This window comes from Apodemus sylvaticus, chromosome 3, assembly GCF_947179515.1.
Source record: "Apodemus sylvaticus chromosome 3, mApoSyl1.1, whole genome shotgun sequence".
Lineage (NCBI taxonomy): Eukaryota > Metazoa > Chordata > Mammalia > Rodentia > Muridae > Apodemus > Apodemus sylvaticus.
Genome location: NC_067474.1, coordinates 151,561,775 through 151,575,753, shown reverse-complemented (window position 1 = coordinate 151,575,753; position 13,979 = coordinate 151,561,775). Strand labels below are relative to the sequence as shown.

Sequence of the window (13,979 nt, the reverse complement as noted above, 5' to 3'; positions counted from 1 at the left end):
CCAACTACTAGGGACTCCTCTTCTCTCTGAAACAAGGTCTCAACTCTGTGGCCCGAGCTGACCTGAAGCCAGATCCCCCTGCCTTTGCCTCTGCCTCTGCCTCCTGCTGGATGGGTTATTAGCACAACCCACCACACACCTGGGCAGTGGTTTTAATTATCTCTTCCCATAAGCTCTCTTCCAGCTACTGAACTGGTCAAGAAATTATCCCTAAAATACGGAATATCTCCAAACATCCACAGAACTTTATATGACAATATCTCAGCGCCCAATTCCTGCAGAGTGACACCTGGATCATCTTTCTCAAACACAACCTGGGTTGCTTTCAAAAAGACTCTGTGCTGGGACCTACAGCTTTCAACAGTGATCCTCAAGCAAAGTCACGTCTTTCTGGGTGTGGGAGAGGCACAGGTGTGATCAAAATCTTGGTGTGCAGAGCCCCTGCCACAGTAAGCCCCTGGCAAGGTTTGCACAGCCCTTAGGAGAAGAGCTTTGACAAAAGCTAACAAAGAAGGAAGAAGCCAGCAGCAAGCTGAGTTGTACTTTCTGCACACAAGGCCTCAAACGCCTCCCTCTGCCGCCCCCTCTTCCTGCTCCTGTGCACCACCCCATGTACCACAATCACATCAACCAAAGTTCAAAAGACCAACTTTGGTCATGCTTTGATTCCACAGACCAACTGCCAACATTTTCTTCTTCCCAGACTCAGACACAAAGGGTTCATTAATACCCAAACTGCATAATACTATTCTAAGTACTATCAAATTGTGGCACACAGAGAAAAGGGTGGGCAGAAGTGTAGTTACAAAATAAAACCTAAAGATTTGCTGAAGAAATGGATGATACGGAAGAAAACACATTTTGAAAAAAAGGATTGTTAAGGGTCTTTATTTTTGTTTGCCTGGGGGGAAGAACAGGGGACCACTCAGCAACATGTGAAACATGAAGAAAGGGCCCAGATGAGAAAGACTTCTGTTTTGGAGCTCTAAGAGAGGATTACTAATCCAGCAGTTACCCTGTGGATACCTGATTACTCTCCTGCAGGGTCTCATGGAGTGAGGGCTGACATAGATCTTGCTATGTAATCAAGGCAGCCCTTGAACCTCCTAGCTCAACCTTCACAGTGCTGGATTAGAAGCCCGTCTCAGCACACCTGCTTTCATGGCTTTCCTGGTGAAACCTAGTGCTTTATACATATAAGTCAGGCACTCTGCCAACTGAGCTGCACCGCCAACATCTACAGATGTTTATTTTGTAATTAATAAAGGCTTTGTTTTCATTTTGTTTCTGAGACAGGTTTGTGTGTGTGTGTGTGTGTGTGTGTGTGTGTAGCCTTGGTTGTCTGAAAACACTCTGGATAGACCTCGAGATCTGGCTGCCTCTTCCTCCCAAATGCTGGGACTAAAGGTACGCACCACGGCACGAGTAAAGGCTTCTGTGCTAACTCCAGAACTATGGGACTAAACAAGTCAGAAAATAATGACAAAGAACCCCAGATAACATCCATGTCAGAGTTCACAGAAGGAGGAAAACCTGCAGAGGGAGCGAATCAAAGGCAAAAGTTGGAGGCCCTCAAGCACGCGGCAGCACGGGCGAGTAAGGGATGCGTGCTGCAGTCCCAGCGTGGAGAAGCTGAGGCAGAAAGATCTTGGGATCAACTCCAGCCTGGCTTAGACAAGAAAACTCAGATAGACAAACAGATACAAGAGAGCACACCGCTCTGTAAGCATGAAGGCTGAACAGCAGGAAGGAAGAAAACAGATTGTTCACAGAAAGACTAATTTTTTTCCCCTTAAAAAGTTTGCTGAGCCAGGCCTGGCAGTGCAAATTCAATCGAAGTTCTCAGAGGGTCCTCAGGCATCTCGTGTGAGTTTAAGGCGAGCCTGGTCTATACAGAGTTCCAAGTCTGCCAGAGCTACATGGTAAAGTTTACTTAAAAGAAAGGAAGGAAGAAGCCCTGTACCCCCAATTCCTGTTCAGTGCTGGCTATAAAGTTGGTGCCCTCCCTGGTGACTAATCCTCAGGTCCTATTGGCCGGTTGGGGCCCAGTACAAAGGGAGAAACACCCAGAGACAGCGTGACCAGGCAAAATGCTCAGGCACCACCTTGTAGTTATCTCCATGTGGCTTCCCAGGAGCAGAGCAGGGTACAGCACCAGGCTCTTTGGGCATTGGTGGCATCTGGGAGGTGATTCGGAAAGATCGAAGCAGAGGGCAAGGCTGCAACTTCAGAAAGGTCAATGGAAAGAAACTGCCCAGCTGTGCCCAGCATAAGCATGCTGTCAGCTCCTCCACAAGACACACCCTCAGACTGGCTGCAAACGCTTGCCACAGGACAGACTGCCCACCCAGGCAGAAGAGACGGGCGAGAAGGCGGCTGGCACACATCCCCAAACAGCTGACCAATCAACTGGGCACAAAGCATGGGCTAGCACAGGCTGCGCACAGTCAGTAGAGCATGTGGGCCGAGCAGTGCAGGACACTGGCTGAACTCTAAAATAACACAACACAATATATCACAGTTCTGATAAAAACACATGAAAATGTGCTCTGGCCATAGGAATGAAGATCATACGGTGACTAAATATCTAGCTGGCCACAACAGAATGAAGAAATCATGTGTTCTCAGCTATGTCACTATACAGCAATGGCATTTGTTACTTTTTATTTGATTTTATTTTTTGCTGGAGAAGAAAACAAATGCTATTGGGAGACCACGTTCCTGATGAGAGCACAGCTCCACATGACCCTACAGGGCTCCTTGCGGCTCTAGAGCCCGCAGTCTACGGAGCCCCAGGAAGGGTGGAGAAGGTGCCAGAGGGACACAGACCAAGAGAGAAGACACAGGGTGGACGGGCCGCACTGGCCTGAGCAAGGCAGGCCGCCACACAGCGAGGGCTCTTCTTTTCTCTTTATCAACATTGCCAGCACTAACCACACCCTTTTGTAAAGAATCTAAAATTGCTGTCCACATGGGCCATCACTCCTTGAGGCTGGTCTATGAGTGTTCTGGCCTCTAACTTCCTCAAAATTGTAAAAACACTTCAAGAAGTATACTTTCCCAGAGGCTGAAGTAGAATCATAAACCTGGAAACTACTCATTAAGACACTGGATGAAAACACATCTTTTCAAAAGGGTGGGAATGTAACTCAGCCGAGTCTCCTCTGGAGAGACAAGAACTTATGAACTGGAACACAGTACTATGACCCTATACCCTTATCTACTCTGAATTACACCCAGGAAGAAGGAAGGGTAGCTGGCAGTGGTAAGATAAGAGGAGGAGCCAGGAAGGAGGGAAGAGTGCCACAGTCGTCATGAGGGCGGTGAGGTGTCTACAACTGAGGGGACTGACTGTGGGCCAGCCAGAACTCTGAATCCCGGGAAATGCGCAGTACCTGGCATTTAGCATTTCGCAGCTACTAGAAGGATGGAACGGTGTGAGCAGTAGCATCGGTTATGACTCATTCCCAAACCAGACCAAATCATTTTCAAAACAAACAAATAATTGTGTGTGATTTAAGGTAGGAAGAAAGGAGTGACAAGATGGCTGGAAGGGAATGCCAACAAGCCTGATAATCAGATCCCAGAATCCACAAAATGGAAAGAACCGGAAAGAACCACTACCACAAGGTGACACATGACCTCCATGGTGACGTATGATCCATAGTGCACATGCCAACACACACACACACACACACACACAGAGAGAGAGAGAGAGAGAGAGAGAGAGAGAGAGAGAATAGAGTAAGCAAAGATGACCAGGAAGAAAGTTCATGTGCCCACTTAAATAAATGGAATAAAAAGATCACATTGTCCTGGGCTATTCATGAGCCACTGTAGCTTTCTGCATTGTGGTCTTTGAATTTTATCACTGGCTTGATTACTGACATAGTGACACAGGAAACAGTGTTTTACTGTAGATGATCTCTGCCCACTGGATGGCTATAGGACATGCCTATTAATTTATTTTCAGGGAAGAGATCCCTCAAAGGGATCAGATGTCAATGACACCTGAGCTAAAACTTGGAACAAAAAGAAAAATTCTTTTTTGTTTGCTTGTTTGTTTGTTTGTTTTGAGGCAGGGTCTCTCTGTGTAGCAGCCTTTGGCTGTCCTAGAAATCTCAATGGTCTTGAACTCAGAGATCTCCTGCCTCTGCAACCAGAGTGCTAGGACTAAAGGCATGCGCCACCACTATCCAGCTAGAAAAGCCAACGTTTAGCACGACAGACTGATAGCTACATCTTACTTCTCACATAGGATGCAAGAGTCACCTAAGAGCAACAGCCAGCATTGGCTCCAACGCACAGGAAGAATTCAGTATGCCATTTCAAAGTCTGAAGATCGCTCTACAACCTGGGAGGACACGGCAAACTATACTTAGTGAGAAATCAGGGAAAACAGTTCTGTCAATCAGAACCTATTCCCTTTGCAACATGGAATTTAAAGAAATATTAATTTTAGCATGTTTACTTAGAAGATTTGGATAACAATATTTATTGTAAGAATAAAACCTAATAGAGCTAATCTACATATTTGAGAAGGTTGAGATTATAAGATAAACCATTTTGAAACAGGGTCATGAGGCAGTACAGATTTCACACTCTAAGAACCTTGCCACCAAAATAGACTTTGAGTTACCCCAGCGCAAGTAACTGCAAAGCCACCACAGTGCTACTAAATCCTGAGGGCAGGGATTCCCGGAGTGGATCACTGATCAAGCCCACAGTCAGAGCCTCAGGGCTGGATCCTGACAGCACCATGAAAGGCCTTAGCTGGCAGAATCCTAAGCCCCGGCTTCCTGGGATGCTGAGTTTCCTCCTTACAGCTCCAGGCTGTGGGATGAAGCAAGTGTCACGTGCAGAACAAGTCGATCATCTCCATGGTGTCTAAGTTCCCTGTGAACTCACCAGCCAGTTATTAGCTTGTATCTGTGTCTTTGTACAGAAAACACCTTTAAAGCTGAGGCAGGAGGATTCTGAGTTCAAGGACAGCCCGAGTACTCTCCCCATCTACTTTCCCTCCAAAGGTATCTTTTAAGATTTCAAAGCATTCTTATCTCAGCTAATCCTCAGAACTGCCCAAGGACAATGGTGCAGCCTGAGAGATGCAGGGAAGGAGCCACAGCGCCCGCCAGGCCTATTTCCTAAGGTCTGCCGTCGGGGCTTGGGCTAGGGCAGAGAAAGGAACAGGCTGAAATCTCTACATCGGAGGTATTTCATGAGATGAAGGTGGAGGGTGCTGAGAATCACAGCTCTGAAGGAGGTAAATGGATACTACCAACATCAAAAGATAAAAATGTGCCTTGACACTTACATGGTAGAAAAAGCCCAGACCTGCCACATGAATGCAAAAGGAGGACGAGCCCTTCAGGTGTCGTTGATTACACATATTTTTATAATAATTTCCTTGTAAGCTACGCCCTAAAAAAAGCTCTCAAGACAAAACCGTTTGTAAGATTTTATGTAACACTCCTTCGACCCTCTAAGCGGCAATCCCTAGTGTGAGCAGCAGTAACTAAGGCGAGCATGACAAAGGAGCAGGAGCAGCCTGGGGAGTCCTTACTCACCATAAGCATTAGCGAAGTCCCCAGGTCCTGGTCCAGGATAGAAAGGCCCCGGCCCGGGGGGCTGAACTGGGTACTGCTGTGGGGGCCCCACATACGGAGGGCCGCTGTGGCGGTACTAGAAAAGAGCACACATGCAGATGACACGGAAGCTTCCAGAAAATAAAGCACCATGGGCAGAGACTGTCTACAGGACGGGAAGGCTTGGCTTTGAAATACAACATAGAGCTTGCTAGTGGGAGGAGGCAGCATCGGGGAAGAGAGAGGTCCCTCCTGCTGAGGCTGTGTGCTCACTGTGCAGTCAGTCTCTCTGCAAAGTAACCTCAGGCTGGCCTGTCAAATGATATGATCGATGCCACAGGAGGGTGGGTGGCCGGGTCCACTTTAAAGTAGCCAGCCATTGTGAGAAAGAAATGATGCTGGGAGAGAATTTCTCCAGCAACCTGTGAATTTGTATAAAAATCTCTATATAGTTTTATTAAAGTTGACCCCAAAAAATGGCTAGACATATAATCAATAAAAAAATTCATACATCACTAAAATCCAGGCCATCGATTGCTGTCCCGCCCCAGGCCCACCCCACTAGCCCCCAAGGTTTTCCCTTTACCTGTGGAATACAGTACTGAGGCCCCTGGGGCACTGGGTATGGCATAGGCAGATGGTTAACCATCATGATGTGCTGGTTGGCCTGATACACGGCGGTGGGGGTCTGCGCACCAGGACGAATGGAAGGACTGCTGTTTGGGATGGCAGCTCTGGGAGGCTGGATTTGAGGCCTCTGAAAAAACTGGGATAGGGAGATAAAAATGTGTTTTTTCACAAAGGGTAATATATAGTTCTAATACCTCAAGTTTTCTCCCTTTCCCCCACTACTAAACTCATCTACTTGGAGATATAATAACTAAGTTCACAAAATATATTCCACACTGAGTCAGGTTCTAATCAGTGATAATACATTAAAAACAAGGCAGTCTCAATGTTTAGGCTTCAGCTATTTCAAAGCTTAAGCCCATGCACCAAAACTATTAATTTTAATATCTATGACAAATACAACAAAGTAACTCGTTTAGTAATCTCTCTAAACACTCTATTTTATAAAAAGCAACGACTTCTGAATAAAGAGAAAGTGGCTCAAAATCAAATGATTAAAAATTAGAAGTAGTTAACCTAAAAAAAAAAAAAAATACTACCAACCATTTGTAAAATACTTAGGAGAACAAAAATCTATATGAACATAAGCATTTTCATTTAAATCCGTCAAACCCAATTAAAATCACGTTTGTCGCATACAGAAGGAAGCCTGTCAAGATGGTGGCACGCCCACACTCTAAAACCCATCCCAATTCTGCTTTCTAAATACTCTGCAATAAAAGAGAATCTAAGTAAGCTTTAGAACAGTCTAAAATAAACTGAAGTCAGCCCCCGCCCTCCCGCCCGCTCGCCCACCATGACAGCCGTATCTGTAATAATGCACAGCTCTCACTACATGCTTAAAGCTCCAACCCTAGGCTCATCTATGAGTATGTATGACTGCATCTATGCATCAGTAATCGAATTGAAAAATAACAGGAAGACAGTAGTAAAGAGGCCATGCAGAACCAGTAGTGTGTTACCTGGATGGGTCTGAATCCTCCCTTCAATTATGAAGCAAGAAGCAGCAGGAAACAGAAAGAAAGCCAATGGAAAAGCTTGCAGATCAGTAGGAAGGGTAGGACATAGCATGCAGCTCATCAGAAACAACCTTCTACTCAATACTTCAGGAAAAGGATCAGAATGGCAACCCTCCGCTTAAGACTCAAGCATACATGGAATCAAAGTTCTACTTACACAGTTAAAAAATTTAAAATAAAATCCAGTGATAAAAATCATCCTAGCAGTTTCTCTAACACCTTTTTTAAAGTGCTTGGTAACAAAAATACACTTGGGACTATCGTACAACAATCTAGCCGTAACTTAAATAGGGCATTAAAAGAAAACCAATACAGCTCTAAATCAGAGAGCTCTAATACCAAACTGAAAAAACTGGTCCTGCTCTGAAAGCCCCTGAACGCCTCCTGATTGTGGGCACGAGCCCTGCTTTTTGACTTCAGGCTCTCTCAAGTCATATTCCGACCTTTTGTTAACAGGCATTTCAGGTGTCTACAGAACTGTTCATGTTGTGCTATCGTGGGAGAACTATAATGCAGGGCCCACTTCTCGCTCCCATTCAACCTCTGTACAAGTAAAGCCTAAAGAGATCAGAGAACAGCGAAGCAGGAGAGCGGGTAAGTGAGGGCCCAGCAAGGGCATCCAGAGGAGGAGTGATGGAGATGAAAAGAGACAAGAGTCAAAATCGCTATCTTAGGAACTAAGAGTTAGGAGGTGAGTGTTCAGATTCTAACAAAAGTCCCCTGGTTGTCTATCTCTATGCGGACAAGACACCATTTGTGTCATCTGCAATCAGGAAGTCTGAAATGGTGACACTCCGTTCCATGGCCAACAGACACATTCCTACTTACATAAATCTGTGCTGTAAACATGGTTTTAGAATAAATGTCAGCATTTCTATTTCACTGTCAATGCACTAGTAGGTACAAAAATATCGCTGGCTTTAAGAGGGGGTCATCATCCCTGCTTGACTATGAACACTGTAGGATAAGGATGGATGGAGAGATTTGTGCCATGAGGTAGATCACTTTCCATCAACTCTAGACAAAATCGAGACAAGAAGAGCAACAAACCCACAGACGGACGGACTATCTCCGTTGCTAGCCCATCGTCTGATATTACACACTAACTCCCACCCCCATAAGGAGTCTTGTTATGGGGTAGGGAGCAAAGGAGAGAAGACAAGACAAGAAACTGCTTAGCTCACACACAAGTCTACTGAAAAGAGACAAGGCAGATCCTCCTACATCCTATACACAAGCGCTTTCCTGACCAGTAGCCCAACTACTCTGGTGGGGTTCTTAACAAACTGGCACAAGGGAGTGATTGACTGCCTTATCAAACAGGTTCTGAATGGTGTATTTCCTTCAGTCACATCACACCCAAGTGTTTCGAGTCAAACTCCTGATGTGAGCTAAGCCAAACCAACACAGCACAAATGTGTAGCTATGCTGATGGGAGATATTTGTATTATTTCAATGTTGAACCGCATAAAATCCACTGATATGGACAAATGAAATAACAGATGACCTCTCTCCAGCATTAAGGAGCTACCAGACTTGGCCCAAAGCTTCTATGTAACACTAACTCACGCTCACAGCCAGTCTCTAAGGCATGTGCTGCTGCAGATACCACAGATCCGGACAGAGGGTCAGAGTTCACTAGAAGGCTGGGGGCTCAGCTGCTAGGGCTGGGCTCTAGATCTGGCCTGCTGGCTCCTGCATATGGTACTTCTTATGAGCTAGAAAACAATCAACCACAAGAAATCTATTCATTTCTAAGTCATAAGGCACTTAGTGGAGCCCTTATCCCACACACTAACATAGACATTTGTACTCATAACTAATCCTGCTAAGAGAAAGGAGGCATTGATTCCTTCACAGAATTTGTTTCCTAGTCAAGAAGATATCTTAGATCCTAAGACCAACTACGCCTTTTCAAGACACAGGCACTTGTGTGCATGAACAGGCTTGCCACACCACCTGGAAGACCTACTCAAACTGCACCTTACAGAGGCAGGCAATCTGGGGCTTATCCGTCCTCTTGAACATATAGGTGGACACACACACATACATCCACACCTAACACAATCACACCCACACATAACAATCTCACACACACACACACACACACACACACACACAAAATCACGTCCACACATGAATACATGCACACACGCACACGTACAACACACACACACACACAGGATGAGAAAAGCTGTGCCAGCAGGAAACACAAGACAGAAGCTGAGGTTTGTTTGTTTGTGTAACACCCCCTTTTAGGGGGGTTCGAGACAGGGTTTCTCTGTGTAGCCCTGGCTGTCCTTGAACTCTGCCTCCTAAGTGCAGGGATTAAAGGCATGCGCCACCACCGCCCTTTCCTAACTATTCAATAGAGTCTCTTTAATAGTGATGTGAGACACACAGGCTATTTTTCAGGTGAGTGGGCAAGGCAGTGAGCTACCATTTATTAAAACAAATATAAGAAACTTGGGCAGTGAAACCCTTAACTGTCAGTATGGAAGTGAGGGTCAGACACGGAAGGCTTTTTTATTGGCTCCAAAGTACTCAGTCTGCATCATCTCTCCCCTCACTCACTGTCTATCTCTAACATCCAGTTAGATCTGTGTAACTGACAATTCACAAAGTTATCTGAAAATTGCCATGGTAGTTTAAATAGGAGCGCCCCCCAAGACTCGTGTGAATCCTTGGTCCATAGGGAGTGGCACCAATAAGGAGGTTGCCCTTGTTGGAGTCACTTGTGTCACTATGAGGTAGGCTTTAAGGTCTCCTATGCTCAAGCTCCACCCAGTGTGGCACACAGTCTCCTGCTGCCTGCAGATCAAGATGTACAGCTCTCAGCTCCTTCTCCAGCCCCATGTCTGCCTGTACGCTGCCATGCCCTGCCATGGTGAGGACCGACTGACCCTCTGAACTGTAAGCCAGCCCCAATGAAATGTTCTTCTTTATAAGAGTTGCCTAGTCATGGCGTCTCTTCACAGCAGTAAACTCTCACGAATACGATTGCCGCTGCACTTCGAGCGATCAGCAGCATACACAGCCAGGAGTGAAAGGCGAGCAGAGCAAAGGCCCAGCGCCACAGAGAGGTCTCATAACAGTGCTGCCACTGAGGGCTGTCAGGGAGAGAGAATGGACCCAATTCCTGTAGACAGTGAGTTGCAGACCAGGGAAGGCTATACAATCAGAGTGTGTCTTTTACCAGAAAAAAACAAAAATACAAACTACAAAATGCTAACACTTGATCTCACTGTGAACCCCCAAATCAAGACAAGGATAGCAACACAGGGAACTACAAATCACAACTATACCAATTTCAATAATTAAATCCAAAGCACTACCTCAGGCAAGGTTACATCGCACCTCGTGGACTCTGACCACTGAAGACACCCTGCTCTCTTACCTTCTAGTCACCTGGGATTTTCAAGGAAGAAGGATAGGTAACTAACAGCTTTCTACAGGGTCGCAGCACACATCTCCTTCTCTCTTGGAAAAAAGGTGTTAATGCTAAAAGTTCTGCAATTATAAATTGACAGGGCAGGAAACCTAGACAAAAAGCAGCCTGCCTATGCCAAGACCCAATCGCATGCACACGACACGCACAGGACTGCACAGGATCCTCGGTGGAGCTGGGTTCTCCTCACAGGCTATGAGTTGACTCCAGGGCGCCAAACACAGTTAAGCATCTTGTAAACAAAAACAAATCTAAAAAGCTGCTGTTCCAGCAGCAGGCTCTTGGCTCTATTAAGAACAAATAAAATATTCAATATTTAAAATCTTAGAGGTTGCTACAATTTACATAACTCCATTTTACACAGGAAAAAAAGTAGTTTCTAACCACACAGAACAGTGTTTTCTTTTTATAAGGATCCCTCCCTTCAAACAGTCTCCAAATGGCAACTCACTTGTCTGTCACCTGTCCATGCCTGCTGAAATACTTACTAAGCCACAGCAAGGTATATACTTGTCACATGATCATAGGGAATATTCTCTAATGTACATTTCTTTACAAAATATAACAGGACAGGGATGACAAGAACGTAGCCACTGATGAGAGACAAGAAATCTAGCTGCCAGTCTCAAAATCTTAGGGTGGATGGCTCCGGGCCATGTTGAGTCCGCGAGTTCACTGTATACACTCAGTTCGGCCTCCAGTCGGGATGCACTGTTCTTGGCATCCTAAGCAGGAGAACTGCATGGACTGCCTGTCCAATTCCAAAGCCAGTTTGTCCTTTTTTGCAGGCCAGGAAGTAGGGGTTGAAACAGGGTTTCCTTCTGTATCCCTGGCTGTCCTGAAATTATGTGGACCAGGCTATCCTCAAACTCGCAGAGATCCATCCACCTGCACAGGCCTCCCAAGTGCTGGGATCAAAGACAAACAGTACTAAGCTCAGCGCTGAAGCACCGTCTAATTCTTGCTTTAATCCTATCTGGGCAAAGCAAACAACCAGAGGTGATAAACAATTTGTGTCTTCAACTCTGGCCTGAACCACAGCAGCTTCTAAGACCCAGGGACAAAGATGGACACGCACTTTTGTTTTAAATGTGTACGTATGCACTTTGTCCATGAAGAACTATGCCACGAAGCCATTGCTGTGCTGTTCTGTATAACAAACCCTTCAAAGCTATGTCTCTACCTGATTTTGCAGGGAGAAGGAGCATAGATTCAGCAGTCTCAAAAAGGAAAGAGTGCCATCTCCAGGGGCGTGACTGGAAACAGGCAGGGTGGAACTGACTGGTAGGCAGAGGTCAAAGATTGCTAAACATACTCCAATTTACATGATGGTTTTCTACAACAGTGAAACAGACTTCCTGCCCAGGTGAGACAGCAAACTCTTCTTGCAACTGACTGCCGCTACCCTAACACTGGTGTGGGCACCTCCGGCTTGGAACTGCTTTCTCCCCTCCAGTCTCCACAGTAACTATGGATGCTGTGGGCGCCAGGGCCTGTGCTACTCTGTTTACAGTCTCATCGCATAGGCCGTGACTCTGTAAATCTTCTACCTCCATTTTTGTCACAACACCTGGCTTATCCACTGAAGTCTATGAGGTATAATGAAAAAGCCTCTAATTTAATGGCAATTAACTAGGAACAACAACCACCTAAATTTTCTGTATTCAAAGGTAACATTCTAGGTTCTTATGTTACATGCCAGGAACTCATCTCCAAAAATAACCTTGAGAAAATATTTTCCCCGAGGCTTTAGATACAGCTTAGTTGGTGCTTTCCTAGCATGGGTTCAAACCCAAGCACCATAAAGTCAAGGTGTGGGGAACCTGCCTATGACCTCAGCACCACCGAGAAGGTATAGGCAGAAGGATCAAGAAGTTCAAGGCCTGGGCTAGGGAGGTAGCTCAGCAGGTGTGTGCTTGCGGTGAGGCTGAGACTGAGGCCCTGAGTGTGATCGTTCAGTAATACGTAGTTTGAGCCACCTATGTGGAAGGAAAAAAACAGACTCCAAACAAAGTCCCGGGGACTCCTATGTGCACTGCAGCACACAGGAGTCCCTCAGCTGACAGCCCCAGCTGACAGTAAGCTCCATGCTACATCTGACCAAAGCAAGCAATGACTGTTCTTGATAAGGAAGGCAACATACACTTACACTTCTCTACTTAGCAGTAGAATGTTTTAATGGATTACTTATCTTGTAAATATATTTTTAGCTTATTCTTAAAGAATTGAAAACCATCAAAAAAGGCTGTATTCTTGTAAGATAAGCATTATTAGAAGAGGAAGAAAGGCCAACCACTTCCCTGAAGTGTATTTTATACAAGAGGCATAGCCACTCAAATCAATCTTAGAAAAGGATGGCTCGAGTCAGCGTTTACAGTACTTAATGCAGTTTCCACACTTCCAGGTCACCGCAGCTGGCCCCAGGTAGGCCAAACACAAAGCCTTCCAGCTTCTGCTCCACTCGCCTAGAACAGAATCCTTCCTAGAGGAACCACCTTAAGTGGTCTGCCACTCCAGTTAGTAAGGCCAAGATACCAGCACTGCTTTAGTTTCAGAATTACCCTTTCATGTGTAATCTGTACTTCACACCACCTACCAGAAGAAGAGAAGGAGAGTGGCCAAAGGCAATTCTAATTACTGCTACTGGCAGACTTCCCTGAGAAAAACCAATGTTTAAAAAATTAAAAGGTGGGGCTGGAGAGATGGCTCAGTGGTTAAGAACACTGACTGCTCTTCCAGAGGTCCTGAGTTCAATCAATTCCCAGCAACCACATGGTGGCTCACAACCATCTGTAATGGGATCTGATGCCTTCTTCTGCTATGTCTGAGGACAGATACAGTGTACTTACTTACATAAAAGAAATCGGAAGGAAGGAAGGAAGGAAGGAAGGAAGGAAGGAAGGAAGGAAGGAAGGAAGGAAGGAAGGAAGGAAGGAAAAGGTGAGGGAGGAAACTTGCAGGAATCAGGAGGTGCCTCCTCCTCTAGCTAACCACAAACCACCCTTGCTGGCCCTGCTCTGATCAGATGCCCTTGTTTCTCTCTTGGGAGAATTTGGTTTCACTGTGATAAAATAAAAGCTTTATCTCTGCAGAGTTGAATAAATTCTTAAAACTTATATTAATTCTGGAGCTGGGCAGATGGCTCAGTGGTTAAGCAGAGACTTGGCTTTGATTCCCTGTACCCACGCGGTGGCTCACAGCCATCAGTAATCCAGTTCCAGAGGGGATCCAATGCCCTCTTCTGGCCTCCAAGAGCAACAGTACTGATGTGGTGTAGCCATATATGCAGGTAACACA

The 13,979-nt window shown here is 45.7% G+C and overlaps 1 protein-coding gene across 17 annotated transcripts in view; it reads right to left on the bottom strand.

Annotated features, from left to right (window-relative positions):
* The window catches only part of Eif4g3 (eukaryotic translation initiation factor 4 gamma 3), a 208,974-nt gene that overhangs the window by 104,672 nt on the left and 90,323 nt on the right, over positions 1-13,979 (bottom strand). For 16 of the 17 annotated variants that reach the window (XM_052177835.1, XM_052177840.1, XM_052177839.1 and 13 more), the window contains 2 exons: positions 6,172-6,351; positions 5,568-5,682 (listed from right to left, as the gene is read on the bottom strand). In XM_052177835.1, coding sequence (XP_052033795.1) covers positions 5,568-5,682; positions 6,172-6,351 — 295 coding nt within the window. Of the gene's footprint in view, positions 1-5,567; positions 5,683-6,171; positions 6,352-13,979 lie in introns of those variants that run through there. The other variant, XM_052177837.1, reaches the window with a different exon arrangement.